This window comes from Cheilinus undulatus, linkage group 8 (assembly GCF_018320785.1).
Source record: "Cheilinus undulatus linkage group 8, ASM1832078v1, whole genome shotgun sequence".
In the NCBI taxonomy this organism is placed as follows: Eukaryota; Metazoa; Chordata; class Actinopteri; order Labriformes; family Labridae; genus Cheilinus; species Cheilinus undulatus.
This window is the reverse complement of record NC_054872.1, coordinates 53,479,531-53,497,037: the sequence shown is the minus strand read 5'-3', so window position 1 is coordinate 53,497,037 and position 17,507 is coordinate 53,479,531. Positions and strand designations below refer to the sequence as shown.

At 42.6% G+C, this 17,507-nt stretch overlaps 1 protein-coding gene across 1 annotated transcript in view; it reads right to left on the bottom strand.

Moving 5' to 3' along the window:
* Window positions 1-13,371: 13,371 nt before the first annotated feature.
* Window positions 13,372-17,507, bottom strand: part of plekho1b (pleckstrin homology domain containing, family O member 1b) — a 36,369-nt gene continuing 32,233 nt past the window's right edge. Inside the window, exons 4-6 of the mRNA XM_041793996.1 lie at window positions 16,395-16,499; window positions 15,279-15,377; window positions 13,372-15,195 (exon numbers count right to left, since the gene is read on the bottom strand). Of these exons, the coding sequence (XP_041649930.1) occupies window positions 14,527-15,195; window positions 15,279-15,377; window positions 16,395-16,499 (873 nt within the window). The 3' untranslated portion in view covers window positions 13,372-14,526. The remainder of the gene's footprint in view (window positions 15,196-15,278; window positions 15,378-16,394; window positions 16,500-17,507) is intronic.

Genomic DNA, 17,507 nt, shown 5'->3' with positions numbered 1-17,507 from the left:
CTCCTGTGGACGTTCTTGTTAAATCTCCAGAACTCTAAGCTAAACTCCTGTGGACGTTCTTGTTAAATCTCCAGAACTCTAACCTGAACTCCTGTGGACGTTCTTGTTAAATCTCCAGAACTCTAAGCTAAACTCCTGTGGACGTTCTTGTTAAATCGCCAGAACTCTAAGCTAAACTCCTGTGGACGTTCTTGTTAAATATCCAGATCTCTAACCTAAACTCCTGAGGACGTTCTTGTTAAATCTCCAGAACTCTAAGCTAAACTCCTGTGGACGTTCTTGTTAAATCTCCAGAACTCTAACCTAAACTCCTGTGGACGTTCTGGTTAAATCTCCAGAACTCTAAGCTAAACTCCTGTGGACGTTCTGGTTAAATCTCCAGAACTCTAACCTAAACTCCTGTGGACGTTCTTGTTAAATCTCCAGAACTCTAAGCTAAACTCCTGTGGACGTTCTTGTTAAATCTCCAGAACTCTAAGCTAAACTCCTGTGGACGTTCTGGTTAAATCTCCAGAACTCTAACCTAAACTCCTGTGGACGTTGTGGTTAAATCTCCAGAACTCTAACCTAACCTCCTGTGGACGTTCTGGTTAAATCTCCAGAACTCTAAGCTAAACTCCTGTGGACGTTCTTGTTAAATCTCCAGAACTCTAACCTAAACTCCTGTGGACGTTCTGGTTAAATCTCCAGAACTCTAACCTAAACTCCTGTGGACGTTCTGGTTAAATCTCCAGAACTCTAACCTAAACTCCTGTGGACGTTCTGGTTAAATCTCCAGAACTCTAAGCTAAACTCCTGTGGACGTTCTGGTTAAATCTCCAGAACTCTAACCTAAACTCCTGTGGACGTTCTGGTTAAATCTCCAGAACTCTAACCTAAACTCCTGTGGACGTTCTGGTTAAATCTCCAGAACTCTAACCTAAACTCCTGTGGACGTTCTTGTTAAATCTCCAGAACTCTAAGCTAAACTCCTGTGGACGTTCTTGTTAAATCTCCAGAACTCTAACCTAAACTCCTGTGGACATTCTGGTTAAATCTCCAGAACTCTAAGCTAAACACCTGTGGACGTTCTGGTTAAATTTCCAGAACTCTAACCTAAACTCCTGTGGATGTTCTGGTTAAATCTCCAGAACTCTAACCTAAACTCCTGTGGACGTTCTTGTTAAATCTCCAGAACTCTAAGCTAAACTCCTGTGGACGTTCTTGTTAAATCTCCAGAACTCTAAGCTAAACTCCTGTGGACGTTCTTGTTAAATCTCCAGAACTCTAAGCTAAACTCCTGTGGACGTTCTGGTTAAATCTCCAGAACTCTAACCTAAACTCCTGTGGACGTTCTTGTTAAATCTCCAGAACTCTAAGCTAAACTCCTGTGGACGTTCTTGTTAAATCTCCAGAACTCTAACCTAAACTCCTGTGGACGTTCTTGTTAAATCTCCAGAACTCTAAGCTAAACTCCTGTGGACGTTCTGGTTAAATCTCCAGAACTCTAAGCTAAACTCCTGTGGACGTTCTTGTTAAATCTCCAGAACTCTAAGCTAAACTCCTGTGGACGTTCTTGGTAAATCTCCAGAACTCTAACCTAAACTCCTGTGGACGTTCTTGTTAAATCGCCAGAACTCTAAGCTAAACTCCTGTGGACGTTCTTGTTAAATCTCCAGAACTCTAACCTAAACTCCTGTGGACATTCTGGTTAAATCTCCAGAACTCTAAGCTAAACACCTGTGGACGTTCTTGTTAAATATCCAGATCTCTAACCTAAACTCCTGTGGACGTTCTTGTTAAATCTCCAGAACTCTAACCTAAACTCCTGTGGACGTTCTTGTTAAATCTCCAGAACTCTAACCTAAACTCCTGTGGACGTTCTTGTTAAATCTCCAGAACTCTAAGCTAAACTCCTGTGGACGTTCTTGTTAAATCTCCAGAACTCTAAGCTAAACTCCTGTGGACGTTGTGGTTAAATCTCCAGAACTCTAACCTAAACTCCTGTGGACGTTGTGGTTAAATCTCCAGAACTCTAACCTAAACTCCTGTGGACGTTCTGGTTAAATCTCCAGAACTCTAACCTAAACTCCTGTGGACGTTCTGGTTAAATCTCCAGAACTCTAACCTAACCTCCTGTGGACGTTCTTGTTAAATCTCCAGAACTCTAACCTAAACTCCTGTGGACGTTCTTGTTAAATCTCCAGAACTCTAACCTAAACTCCTGTGGACGTTCTTGTTAAATCTCCAGAACTCTAACCTAAACTCCTGTGGACGTTGTGGTTAAATCTCCAGAACTCTAACCTAACCTCCTGTGGACGTTCTGGTTAAATCTCCAGAACTCTAACCTAAACTCCTGTGGACGTTCTTGTTAAATCTCCAGAACTCTAAGCTAAACTCCTGTGGACGTTCTTGTTAAATCTCCAGAACTCTAACCTAAACTCCTGTGGACGTTGTGGTTAAATCTCCAGAACTCTAACCTAAACTCCTGTGGACGTTCTGGTTAAATCTCCAGAACTCTAAGCTAAACTCCTGTGGACGTTCTGGTTAAATCTCCAGAACTCTAACCTAAACTCCTGTGGACGTTGTGGTTAAATCTCCAGAACTCTAACCTAAACGACTGTGGACGGTCTGGTTAAATCTCCACAACTCTAACCTAAACTCCTGTGGACGTTCTGGTTAAATCTCCAGAACTCTAACCTAACCTCCTGTGGACGTTCTTGTTAAATCTCCAGAACTCTAACCTAACCTCCTGTGGACGTTCTGGTTAAATCTCCAGAACTCTAACCTAAACTCCTGTGGACGCGTTCTTGTTAAATCTCCAGAACTCTAACCTAAACACCTGTGGACGTTCTGGTTAAATATCCAGAACTCTAACCTAAACTCCTGTGGACGTTCTTGTTAAATCTCCAGAACTCTAAGCTAAACTCCTGTGGACGTTCTTGTTAAATCTCCAGAACTCTAAGCTAAACTCCTGTGGACGTTCTGGTTAAATCTCCAGAACTCTAACCTAAACTCCTGTGGACATTCTGGTTAAATCTCCAGAACTCTAAGCTAAACTCCTGTGGACGTTCTGGTTAAATCTCCAGAACTCTAACCTAAACTCCTGTGGACGTTCTTGTTAAATCTCCAGAACTCTAAGCTAAACTCCTGTGGACGTTCTGGTTAAATCTCCAGAACTCTAACCTAAACTCCTGTGGACGTTCTGGTTAAATCTCCAGAACTCTAACCTAAACTCCTGTGGACGTTCTTGTTAAATCTCCAGAACTCTAAGCTAAACTCCTGTGGACGTTGTGGTTAAATCTCCAGAACTCTAACCTAAACTCCTGTGGACGTTGTGGTTAAATCTCCAGAACTCTAACCTAAACTCCTGTGGACGTTCTGGTTAAATCTCCAGAACTCTAACCTAAACTCCTGTGGACGTTCTTGTTAAATCTCCAGAACTCTAACCTAAACTCCTGTGGACGTTCTGGTTAAATCTCCAGAACTCTAAGCTAAACTCCTGTGGTTCTCGTTAAATCTCCAGAACTCTAACCTAACCTCCTGTGGACGTTCTGGTTAAATCTCCAGAACTCTAACCTAAACTCCTGTGGACGTTCTGGTTAAATCTCCAGAACTCTAACCTAAACTCCTGTGGACGTTCTTGTTAAATCTCCAGAACTCTAACCTAAACTCCTGTGGACGTTGTGGTTAAATCTCCAGAACTCTAACCTAAACTCCTGTGGACGTTGTGGTTAAATCTCCCGAACTCTAACCTAAACTCCTGTGGACGTTCTGGTTAAATCTCCAGAACTCTAACCTAAACTCCTGTGGATGTTCTGGTTAAATCTCCAGAACTCTAACCTAACCTCCTGTCGACGTTCTGGTTAAATCTCCAGAACTCTAAGCTAAACTCCTGTGGACGTTCTGGTTAAATATCCAGAACTCTAACCTAAACTCCTGTGGACGTTCTGGTTAAATCTCCAGAACTCTAACCTAAACTCCTGTGGACGTTCTGGTTAAATCTCCAGAACTCTAACCTAAACTCCTGTGGACGTTCTGGTTAAATCTCCAGAACTCTAAGCTAAACTCCTGTGGACGTTCTGGTTAAATCTCCAGAACTCTAACCTAAACTCCTGTGGACGTTCTGGTTAAATCTCCAGAACTCTAACCTAAACTCCTGTGGACGTTCTGGTTAAATCTCCAGAACTCTAACCTAACCTCCTGTGGACGTTCTGGTTAAATCTCCAGAACTCTAACCTAAACTCCTGTGGACGTTCTGGTTAAATCTCCAGAACTCTAAGCTAAACTCCTGTGGACGTTGTTGTTAAATCTCCAGAACTCTAAGCTAAACTCCTGTGGACGTTCTGGTTAAATATACAGAACTCTTAACCTAAACTCCTGTGGACGTTGTGGTTAAATCTCCAGAACTCTGAGCTAAACTCCTGTGGACGTTCTGGTTAAATCTCCAGAACTCTAAGCTAAACTCCTGTGGACGTTCTGGTTAAATCTCCAGAACTCTAAGCTAAACTCCTGTGGACGTTGTGGTTAAATCTCCAGAACTCTAAGCTAAACTCCTGTGGACGTTCTGGTTAAATCTCCAGAACTCTAAGCTAAACTCCTGTGGACGTTCTGGTTAAATATACAGAACTCTTAACCTAAACTCCTGTGGACGTTGTGGTTAAATCTCCAGAACTCTAACCTAAACTCCTGTGGACGTTCTGGTTAAATCTCCCGAACTCTAACCTAAACTCCTGTGGACGTTCTGGTTAAATCTCCAGAACTCTAACCTAAACTCCTGTGGACGTTCTTGTTAAATCTCCAGAACTCTAACCTAAACTCCTGTGGACGTTCTTGTTAAATCTCCAGAACTCTAAGCTAAACTCCTGTGGACGTTCTTGTTAAATCTCCAGAACTCTAAGCTAAACTCCTGTGGACGTTGTGGTTAAATCTCCAGAACTCTAAGCTAAACTCCTGTGGACGTTGTGGTTAAATCTCCAGAACTCTAAGCTAAACTCCTGTGGACGTTCTGGTTAAATCTCCAGAACTCTAAGCTAACCTCCTGTGGACGTTCTGGTTAAATCTCCAGAACTCTAACCTAAACTCCTGTGGACATTCTTGTTAAATCTCCAGAACTCTAAGCTAAACTCCTGTGGACGTTCTTGTTAAATCTCCAGAACTCTAACCTAAACTCCTGTGGACGTTGTGGTTAAATCTCCAGAACTCTAAGCTAAACTCCTGTGGACGTTCTTGTTAAATCTCCAGAACTCTAACCTAAACTCCTGTGGACGTTCTTGTTAAATCTCCAGAACTCTAAGCTAAACTCCTGTGGACGTTCTTGTTAAATCTCCAGAACTCTAACCTAAACTCCTGTGGACGTTGTGGTTAAATCTCCAGAACTCTAACCTAAACTCCTGTGGACGTTGTGGTTAAATCTCCAGAACTCTAACCTAAACTCCTGTGGACGTTCTGGTTAAATCTCCAGAACTCTAACCTAAACTCCTGTGGACGTTCTTGTTAAATCTCCAGAACTCTAACCTAACCTCCTGTGGACGTTCTTGTTAAATCTCCAGAACTCTAACCTAAACTCCTGTGGACATTCTGTTTAAATCTCCAGAACTCTAAGCTAAACACCTGTGGACGTTCTGGTTAAATCTCCAGAACTCTAACCTAAACTCCTGTGGACATTCTGGTTAAATATCCAGATCTCTAACCTAAACTCCTGTGGACGTTCTTGTTAAATCTCCAGAACTCTAAGCTAAACTCCTGTGGACGTTCTGGTTAAATCTCCAGAACTCTAACCTAAACTCCTGTGGACATTCTGGTTAAATCTCCAGAACTCTAAGCTAAACTCCTGTGGACGTTCTGGTTAAATCTCCAGAACTCTAACCTAAACTCCTGTGGACGTTCTTGTTAAATCTCCAGAACTCTAAGCTAAACTCCTGTGGACGTTCTTGTTAAATCTCCAGAACTCTAAGCTAAACTCCTGTGGACGTTCTTGTTAAATCTCCAAAACTCTAACCTAAACTCCTGTGGACGTTGTGGTTAAATCTCCAGAACTCTAACCTAACCTCCTGTGGACGTTCTGGTTAAATCTCCAGAACTCTAACCTAAACTCCTGTGGACGTTCTTGTTAAATCTCCAGAACTCTAACCTAACCTCCTGTGGACGTTCTGGTTAAATCTCCAGAACTCTAGCCTAAACTTCTGTGGACGTTCTGGTTAAATCTCCAGAACTCTAACCTAAACTCCTGTGGACGTTCTGGTTAAATCTCCCGAACTCTAACCTAAACTCCTGTGGACGTTCTGGTTAAATCTCCAGAACTCTAACCTAACCTCCTGTGGACGTTCTTGTTAAATCTCCAGAACTCTAACCTAACCTCCTGTGGACGTTCTTGTTAAATCTCCAGAACTCTAACCTAAACTCCTGTGGACGTTGTGGTTAAATCTCCAGAACTCTAACCTAAACTCCTGTGGACGTTGTGGTTAAATCTCCCGAACTCTAACCTAAACTCCTGTGGACGTTCTGGTTAAATCTCCAGAACTCTAACCTAAACTCCTGTGGACGTTCTGGTTAAATCTCCAGAACTCTAACCTAACCTCCTGTGGACGTTCTGGTTAAATCTCCAGAACTCTAAGCTAAACTCCTGTGGACGTTCTGGTTAAATATCCAGAACTCTAAGCTAAACTCCTGTGGACGTTCTGGTTAAATATCCAGAACTCTAACCTAAACTCCTGTGGACGTTCTGGTTAAATCTCCAGAACTCTAACCTAAACTCCTGTGGACGTTCTGGTTAAATCTCCAGAACTCTAACCTAACCTCCTGTGGACGTTCTGGTTAAATCTCCAGAACTCTAAGCTAAACTCCTGTGGACGTTCTGGTTAAATCTCCAGAACTCTAACCTAAACTCCTGTGGACGTTCTTGTTAAATCTCCAGAACTCTAAGCTAAACTCCTGTGGACGTTCTTGTTAAATCTCCAGAACTCTAACCTAAACTCCTGTGGACGTTGTGGTTAAATCTCCAGAACTCTAACCTAAACTCCTGTGGACGTTCTGGTTAAATCTCCAGAACTCTAAGCTAAACTCCTGTGGACGTTCTGGTTAAATATACAGAACTCTTAACCTAAACTCCTGTGGACGTTGTGGTTAAATCTCCAGAACTCTAACCTAAACTCCTGTGGACGTTCTGGTTAAATCTCCAGAACTCTAACCTAAACTCCTGTGGACGTTCTTGTTAAATCTCCAGAACTCTAACCTAACCTCCTGTGGACGTTCTTGTTAAATCTCCAGAACTCTAACCTAAACTCCTGTGGACATTCTGGTTAAATCTCCAGAACTCTAAGCTAAACTCCTGTGGACGTTCTGGTTAAATCTCCAGAACTCTAACCTAAACTCCTGTGGACGTTCTGGTTAAATCTCCAGAACTCTAACCTAAACTCCTGTGGACGTTCTGGTTAAATCTCCAGAACTCTAAGCTAAACTCCTGTGGACGTTCTGGTTAAATCTCCAGAACTCTAACCTAAACTCCTGTGGACGTTCTTGTTAAATCTCCAGAACTCTAAGCTAATCTCCTGTGGACGTTCTTGTTAAATCTCCAGAACTCTAAGCTAAACTCCTGTGGACGTTCTTGTTAAATCTCCAGAACTCTAACCTAAACTCCTGTGGACGTTCTTGTTAAATCTCCAGAACTCTAAGCTAACCTCCTGTGGACGTTCTGGTTAAATCTCCAGAACTCTAAGCTAACCTCCTGTGGACGTTCTTGTTAAATCTCCAGAACTCTAACCTAACCTCCTGTGGACGTTCTGGTTAAATCTCCAGAACTCTAGCCTAAACTTCTGTGGACGTTCTGGTTAAATCTCCAGAACTCTAACCTAAACTCCTGTGGACGTTCTGGTTAAATCTCCCGAACTCTAACCTAAACTCCTGTGGACGTTCTGGTTAAATCTCCAGAACTCTAACCTAACCTCCTGTGGACGTTCTTGTTAAATCTCCAGAACTCTAACCTAACTCCTGTGGCGTTCTTGTTAAATCTACAGAACTCTAACATAAACTCCTGTGGAAGTTGTGTTTAAATCTCCAGAACTCTAACCTAAACTCCTGTGGACGTTCTTGTTAAATCTCCAGAACTCTAACCTAAACTCCTGTGGACGTTCTGGTTAAATCTCCAGAACTCTAAACTAAACTTCTGAGGACGTTCTGGTTAAATCTCCAGAACTCTAACCTAACTCCTGTGGGCGTTCTGGTTAAATCTCCAGAACTCTAAGCTAAACTCCTGTGGGCGTTCTGGTTAAATATCCAGAACTCTAAGCTAAACTCCTGTGGGCGTTCTGGTTAAATATCCAGAACTCTAACCTAAACTCCTGTGGGCGTTCTCTGGTTAAATCTCCAGAACTCTAACCTACACTCCTGTGGACGTTCTGGTTAAATCTCCAGAACTCTAACCTAACCTCCTGTGGACGTTCTTGTTAAATCTCCAGAACTCTAACCTAAACTCCTGTGGACGTTCTGGTTAAATCTCCAGAACTCTAACCTAACCTCCTGTGGACGTTCTGGTTAAATCTCCAGAACTCTAAGCTAAACTCCTGTGGACGTTGTGGTTAAATCTCCAGAACTCTAAGCTAAACTCCTGTGGGACGTTGTTGTTAAATCTCCAGAACTCTAAGCTAAACTCCTGTGGACGCTTCTGGTTAAATCTACAGAACTCTAACCTAAACTCCTGTGGACGGTGTGGTTAAATCTCCAGAACTCTGAGCTAAACTCCTGTGGACGTTCTGGTTAAATCTCCAGAACTCTAAGCTAAACTCCTGTGGACGTTCTGGTTAAATCTCCAGAACTCTAAGCTAAACTCCTGTGGACGTTGTGGTTAAATCTCCAGAACTCTGAGCTAAACTCCTGTGGACGTTCTGGTTAAATCTCCAGAACTCTAAGCTAAACTCCTGTGGACGTTCTGGTTAAATCTCCAGAACTCTAAGCTAAACTCCTGTGGACGTTCTGGTTAAATATACAGAACTCTAACCTAAACTCCTGTGGACGTTGTGGTTAAATCTCCAGAACTCTAACCTAAACTCCTGTGGACGTTCTGGTTAAATCTCCCGAACTCTAACCTAAACTCCTGTGGACGTTCTGGTTAAATCTCCAGAACTCTAACCTAAACTCCTGTGGACGTTCTTGGTAAATCTCCAGAACTCTAACCTAAACTCCTGTGGACGTTCTGGTTAAATCTCCAGAACTCTAACCAAAACTCCTGTGGGCGTTCTTGTTAAATCTCCAGAACTCTAACCTAAACTCCTGTGGACGTTTCTGGTTAAATCTCCAGAACTCTAAGCCTAAACTCCTGTGGGCGTTCTGGTTAAATCTCCAGAACTCTTAGCTAAACTCCTGTGGACGTTCTGGTTAAATCTCCCGAACTCTAACCTAAACTCCTGTGGACGTTCTGGTTAAATCTCCAGAACTCTAACCTAAACTCCTGTGGACGTTCTTGTTAAATCTCCAGAACTCTAACCTAACCTCCTGTGGACGTTCTTGTTAAATCTCCAGAACTCTAACCTAAACTCCTGTGGACGTTCTTGTTAAATCTCCAGAACTCTAAGCTAAACTCCTGTGGACGTTGAGGTGAAAACTCCAGAAGTCTCACCTAAACTCCTGTGGGCGTTCTGGTTAAATCTCCAGAACTCTAACCTAAACTCCTGTGGACGTTCTGGTTAAATCTCCAGAACTCTAACCTAACCTCCTGTGGACGTTCTGGTTAAATCTCCAGAACTCTAAGCTAAACTCCTGTGGACGTTCTGGTTAAATATCCAGAACTCTAACCTAAACTCCTGTGGACGTTCTGGTTAAATCTCCAGAACTCTAACCTAAACTCCTGTGGACGTTCTGGTTAAATCTCCAGAACTCTAACCTAAACTCCTGTGGACGTTCTGGTTAAATCTCCAGAACTCTAAGCTAAACTCCTGTGGACGTTCTGGTTAAATCTCCAGAACTCTAACCTAAACTCCTGTGGACGTTCTGGTTAAATCTCCAGAACTCTAACCTAAACTCCTGTGGACGTTCTGGTTAAATCTCCAGAACTCTAACCTAACCTCCTGTGGACGTTCTGGTTAAATCTCCAGAACTCTAAGCTAAACTCCTGTGGACGTTGTGGTTAAATCTCCAGAACTCTAAGCTAAACTCCTGTGGACGTTGTTGTTAAATCTCCAGAACTCTAAGCTAAACTCCTGTGGACGTTCTGGTTAAATATACAGAACTCTTAACCTAAACTCCTGTGGACGTTCTGGTTAAATCTCCAGAACTCTAAGCTAAACTCCTGTGGACGTTCTGGTTAAATCTCCAGAACTCTAAGCTAAACTCCTGTGGACGTTCTGGTTAAATATACAGAACTCTTAACCTAAACTCCTGTGGACGTTGTGGTTAAATCTCCAGAACTCTAAGCTAAACTCCTGTGGACGTTCTGGTTAAATATACAGAACTCTTAACCTAAACTCCTGTGGACGTTGTGGTTAAATCTCCAGAACTCTGAGCTAAACTCCTGTGGACGTTCTGGTTAAATCTCCAGAACTCTAAGCTAAACTCCTGTGGACGTTCTGGTTAAATATACAGAACTCTAACCTAAACTCCTGTGGACGTTGTGGTTAAATCTCCAGAACTCTAACCTAAACTCCTGTGGACGTTCTGGTTAAATCTCCCGAACTCTAACCTAAACTCCTGTGGACGTTCTGGTTAAATCTCCAGAACTCTAACCTAAACTCCTGTGGACGCTCTGGTTAAATCTCCAGAACTCTAACCTAACCTCCTGTGGACGTTCTGGTTAAATCTCCAGAACTCTAAGCTAAACTCCTGTGGACGTTCTTGTTAAATCTCCAGAACTCTAAGCTAAACTCCTGTGGACGTTCTGGTTAAATCTCTAGAACTCTAACCTAACCTCCTGTGGACGTTCTGGTTAAATATCCAGAACTCTAACCTAAACTCCTGTGGACGTTCTGGTTAAATCTCCAGAACTCTAATCACTCTGTGGGAGGAAAGCCACACCTGCAGGATCTCAGGAGGTTCAAATCGTTTCTTCTCAGTCTGACCACAGGGTGGCACTGCAGAACAATTGTTATAAGATTTCTGATGAAGAAAACTGTGTAGGGACGCCTGGCTGAACTGTTCCAGTCCAGGCATCGTCCCCCTCATGGCGCTGTTTGACCACCAGGAGGCGGTCCTGTTCTCGTGCCTGTCTGGGTTCTTTATCGAGGGTTTCGTCTGCATTTGTTTGGCTCAGACTCACCTGACAAACAAATCAGCCACATCAGAGTCATTCAGGTGTTCAAACCACGCCCCCTTTACTCTGATGTCAGAGATCAGGTTGATCCTCAGCATCCAGCTGCTCTGTCGCCGTGGAAATGAGTTGGATGTAAAGTAGAGAGTTTGCATCACGTTTGCATGAGAAGTTTATTAAAGTCAGTAGAGTTTGGGATTGGAACATTAAAGGGTCATTCTGCTGTTATAGACCTCTGGAGCTTTAGTCCAGCTGTATCAGGATTTATTTTTATAACATTTTATTATATCTGATTAATAAAATACTTTCATTTTAATATTTTTTTTTTATCTGATTAATAAAATACTTTAATTTTAATAAAATTTTTTTACATTGTTTCATTAATTAAATACTTTTTTAATAACTTTTTTATTTGTTTGATTAATAAAATACTTTTATTTTAATAACTTTTTAAATCTGTTTTATCAGTAAAATACATTTTTCAATAACTTTTTTTTAAATCTATTTGATTAATAAAATACTTTTATTTTAATAACATTTTATTATATCTGACTTATAAAATATTTCTATTTTAATAACATTTTTTTTATCTGTTTGAATAATAAAATACTTTTATTTTAATAACAGTGAATATTTCTGGATGTTTCTAAACAAATGTTGAAATCTTCAGTGTTTTTAATCGACCATCTGCAGATTTTAATTGTTGAAGAAGTTTCCCAGAATTCAAGTTAATTCTACAAACTCTCTGGAGTTTGTAGAATTAACCCCTGAGAGAAACCAGATTCTCTGGTCTGATGAAACCAAGACTGAAATATATGGCTTCAGTTTTAAATCTGAAGGAAACCAGACATCGCTCACCACCTGCCCATCCCAACAGTGAAGCACGGTGGCAGCATCATGCTGTGGGGGTGTTTCTCAGCAGCAGGGACTGGGAGACTGGTCAAAGAAAACCCTCTTCCACAGCTCTCAGGACCTCAGACTGGACTAAAGGTTCACCTTCCAGCGTGACAGTGACCCTAAGACCAGAGCCAGGACAACACAGGAGCGGATTAGGGGCGCCTCTAAAAGAGGCACAGCCAGAACCCTGACCTGAACCCTATTCAGTGTCTCTGGAACCTGATAATGTCTGTCAACCAGCAGTCCATATCCAGCCTGACTGAGCTGGAGAGGATTTACGAAGGAGAATGGCAGAAATCCCCCATCCAGGTGTTCAAAGCTTAAAGGGTCTCAGTGCTCCAATTCCTGCTGACTTCAATAAATAATCATAATCGTTATAATAGAACATAATAATAATGACAATAATAATAATAATAATAATACATCAGACTGGTCCTTTACTGACACACAGGTGAGTGTTTGCAGGTGTGAATGGACTCAGATGAAATGAAACACGGCTCAGTTTGCAGCTTTTATTTTAGCACATCCCATCACAGCCTACATCACTACACGACTACATCTCCCATCATCCTCTCTGGCGTTAAGGCTACAGCAGCCGCTGGGTGCCGCAGAGAACTTTAGCTACAAACAGAACGGAAGACGGGAGAGAACATTAAAGGAACAATCCAGAAAAATCAAGAACCCAAGCTGAGGAGAGGAGCAGAGCGATTCATCAGACATGAGAATGTTCATAAAAATAAAATTCATGTTTTTAATCCGGATCAAACAAACAGAGAAAGTCTACACTCATCAGGATGGCTGCACACCTGCCAGTTTTATTCACATCTACGGGCAATTTAGAGTCACTACTGAGCATGTGACCGGACTGTGGGAGGAGTCTGGGGTCGCAAAACACTGATAGGGGGTCCCCAAGATGCCTTAAAAAACTAAGAATATTTTTGAAATTACACTGTTGCCACTTTACACCAATTTGACCAAATGTTAAGCCTTTTTCACCCTTTAACACCAATTTTAGCACATTTTTGCCACTTAAAAACCCATTTTTGTCCATTTTAAACTCTTCACATCACTTTTTTCTGACTGTTCTTGCCACTTTCTCCCTCTATCAACCACTTTTACACTCCTTTTTGCCCATTTTTAACCAGTTAACCCATTTTTGTCAGTTTATATCAATTTTTCATCCTAGTCCACCTAAATTTCACAAATTTTTTGCACTTAAAATCCATTTCAGCCACTTTTTAATCTCATTTTACTGCTTTTTGTGCTCATTTTTGCCACGTTAACCTATTTGTGATTATTTTTACAACCTTTTTAAATTTTTGCCCCTTTTAACTCATTTACTTTCTTGTCTCCACATGACTAGAATGTTCCTGGCTGTTCAGCTACCGTCAGGTCCAGTTGGGGTCCCCGGTTGTTGGCACTTTTATTTTGGGGGTCGCGGGCTGAAAAGGTTAGGAACCACTGGTTAAGATAACCCACAGTGAAAGTCTTCATCTCTTCTGTTAATGATTTGACTCATCCCAGCCACCGTAGATGTTAAAACCAGTTGAGACCATCCTGTTTGACATCATTAAAGATGGCGGTCGTATGCAGCCAGCCTAGAGGAGTGGACCCCGTCATCAGCTGATCTCTAAACACAACATCCACCCTGTGCACTTCCACTGACTCACATTTATGTTCTCACCCAGACGGCGCCCTCTAGTGACAAAGACAGGAGAACTTCTGTTTAAAGATACAGTACGTAGAATGTCTGCACTGAAATATCTGTTAATCTAACGGTGACCGTTCCTATGACATTTATTATTTTAATGAGCTCTGACTGGATCTCACATCTGAACTGAAGCATCCAAAAATGATTAATGATAAATTTCAATAATTAGACCCCTCAGTGTTTGAGCTGTTTAACTCCTAAAGTGGTAAATCTGGTCAGGACATATGATTTAATCCCAGCCTCTGTAGCGAACACAGACCTCCTCAGTGTCTACTCTCTAAACTTTAGTAACTGTCCTTGAGGACGATAGTCGTGTTCTTTTCCACCTCTGGTTTGTGGGCGGTGCCAGGGCAGAGAGCGCCATCTACACAGGAAGGAGGTCACAATAACACTTGTACCATCATCTTTTCTCTCCTTCATTCGTACCGTCAGCTGTTCTAAATCAGCTGATTTCTTCGTAAACAGATCTTTACACAGAACAGAATAAAAACAGGATCAAGTATGTCGGCCTTCCTCCTCATCTTGGCACTTTTTCCGTCGCCGTCTGTTTCTGGTCGCTTTTGTGCAACAAAAATAGTTTTCAAGGAATTTAAAAACCTGGAAATGTTTTTCAAGGACTTCCTGTTCCTGCTGATTTCACAATAATTTACAGGTCCAGCTCTTATTCTTAAGTCCAGCAAACAGGAAGCAGCTGTGGCGTGTCTCATTTCTTCTTCTCTGGTGTCAGTTTGCTGCTGTTGGAGGGGGTGAGGAGGGGGGAGGAGGGGGAGGAGGAGTCCAGCTGTCGGTACAGCGCCCTCAGCTCCTTGACCTCCTCCAAGACGTCGCGGGCCTGACTCCACGCCGCCGCCGCCTCCTTCAGGAGTCTCTCTGCTTCACTTCCTGTCTCCCCATGCCCCTCCCCCCTCACCTGGGCCAGCAGCCTCTCCGTCTGCTCCAGTTTCTGACTGATCAGATCCTGCAGACGGCTGACGGGCGCTGCCGTGTCGCTGGGCGAGGACGCCAAAGAGCGGCTCTTGTTTTTCACAGCTTTGTTCTCAGAGTGCGTCAGGATCTCGTCCATCGAGGCACAGCGGTTCTTCTCCGCCGCTGTCAGACGTTTCCCAGGCTGGGGCGTGTGGGCGGGTCCTGTTTTGTCCCAAACTGCCGCCACCTCCCGGGGGAGGCTTTGGGATTTCCCGCTGGTTTCAGCGGCCCGATTGGAGAGAGCGCTGTCGGTTTTTGAGCGGGGACAGTCCGGGTTGAGGTGTGACAGCGATTTGTCCAAGTCGACCCTGAAGGCATCGCAGCTGTCAGCTCGGCAGTGGGGCACCGAATCCTCCTCCTGGATCAGATCCAGGGTCAGCATCCCGTCAGAGGACGAGGTTGACGCCTGGCAGAGAGAAAAGCGACCAGTCACAGGGTTACACATCATCAACAGGAAATAAATCAACAAAAAAGGATGATGTGACGTACCACCGCGAGCAGGTGTCCTCTGGTCGGTAGGCGTCGGTTGTGGGGGATCTTGACCCGGTCTCTGGTCAGGTGAGACAGCTGAGAGTCTTCTACCGTCACCTATGACATCATCAAACAGAGATCTAAGGGGCATGACCTAAACTTGGATTGTCATCTAACAGAAAAAGTTGTCCTGATTTTTTATTCTTTGGCGTTTTTGTCACCTTAAATATTTCAGTCTGTTTTTAAATTTCAAACCTTCCTGGCCCTCTGTGAAAAAGTCTCTATCAGTCTGAAAGGGTTACAGAGACATTTCTAAGACTCTGGGACTCCAGACAATCACGCTGAGAGCCATTACCCACAAATGGGGAAAACTGTGAACAGTGGTGAACCTTCCCGGGAGTGTCCGGCCTACCAACATGACTCCAGGTCCCAAAAGAACCCAGAACATCTAAATCCCTGCAGGACATGGTGAGAGCCATTATCCACAAATGGGGAAAACTTGGAAAAGGGGGGAACCTTCCCAGGAGTGTCTGGCCTACCAAAGTCACTCAAAGAGCACATGGGTGACTCATCCAGGAGGTCCCAGAAGAACCCAGAACAACGTCTAAAGACCCTCAAAGGCAAGGATGGAATGTTTATAAGAGTTGATGACTAATATGCAGAAAAATAAGAACAGGGCGGACCGCTCTTTTCACAGCTCCTTTTGAGCTGATTTTGAGTTGTTCTGATGAGAGCCACGTCATTTCCTGTCGTATTTTCTGGGGCTGTGTCAGAGTCCGTGTATGTTTTAGTGTCTACGGCTGTCAGAGTGCTGCCCACTTAACAACCTTTTCCACCAGTCGATCATCTGATCAATACTCTGATCAATAACTCTCTGTCTCTTGCTCATTCATGCCTCAGTGATGTTTTTTTTTCTATCTGAAATAAAAGTCAAAGTTTTATTGAGTGTAAACGTCACAGTGGACTGTGACTGAGGTGAAACTGTTCTAGCACAGATTCAACATTAACATCAGAGTAAATCCACACAGCCTACACATGTGGCTATGAGGTTTCCAGAAGTCGTCTTACTGGCCGCTTCATTCAGGATATTTTTGGGTTTAATAGAACTGTAAATGTTTGCTCGTGTGTTGGTACCTCGTCCAGGATTCTGTTCTTGGCCCGTGTGATGGCGCTGCTCAGGACGTTGATCCATGACTCCTTCTCCTCAGGGCTGACAGCGAGGAACACCAGGTTAGGAACCTTCAGGAACACACAGGACCACATGTTGACTTGATGACCATTATAATACTGAATGGATAGGACAAAACATTCAGAAGATATAACCAGTTTTAAAGCACCCTTAGAACATTCTGATGATGCATCAGGGATCGTATCCAGGTCAGCGTTACTCAACCCTGCTCCACTAAAGAGCCAAACTGATGAAAAAAGCCTTTGCAACAGCCACAATGTAAGCAGTTAAAAGTGGCAAAAACTGATTAAAGTGACCAAAAAAATGAAAAAAGGGAGTAAAAGTGGCAAAATAATGTCAGTAAGTGGCAAAAATGGGTGAGAAGTTACCAAAAAATAAGTTACAGATGGCAAAAAAAGGCCTAAAAGCAGCAAAAACATGACAAAAAATGAGTGTAAAAGAGTAAAATGGGCAAAAATATGGGTAAATTGGCCAAAAACCAGTAAAAACATGACAAACACTGAGTGTAAAAGTGAGTAAAACGGGCAAAAATGTGGGGATAATGGTCAAAAAGCAGCAAAAACATGACAAAAACTGAGTGTACAAGTGAGTAAAATGGGCAAAAATGTGGGGAAAATGGCCAAAAAGCAGTAAAAACATGACAAAAACTGAGTGTACAAGTGAGTAAAATGGGCAAAAATGTGGGGAAAATGGTCAAAAAGCAGCATTAACATGGCAAGAATGCTGAAATCAGTGGCATTTGATGGCAAAACATGGCTTTAATGGGCGAAAAGTGTTAAAAAAAATGGCAAGAGTGGGAAAAAAGCAGGATAAAAGGCAAAAAACTGGTGGCAAAAATGGACAAAAAGAAAAGGCAAAAGTGGGCTTAAAGCAGTAAAAAGGGATCAAAATTAGCAAAAAAAAAAAGCAAAAAAAAAAAGCAAAAAATTGCAAATAAGGACAATGGAAATGTACAGACAAAATCTAATGGTTGAAAATTAAAGCCAATTGTATTCATGTGGGGATTCTGAACTGATTAATGTGACTTGTAATGGATCATTTCTGAGGTCAAGTTCCCC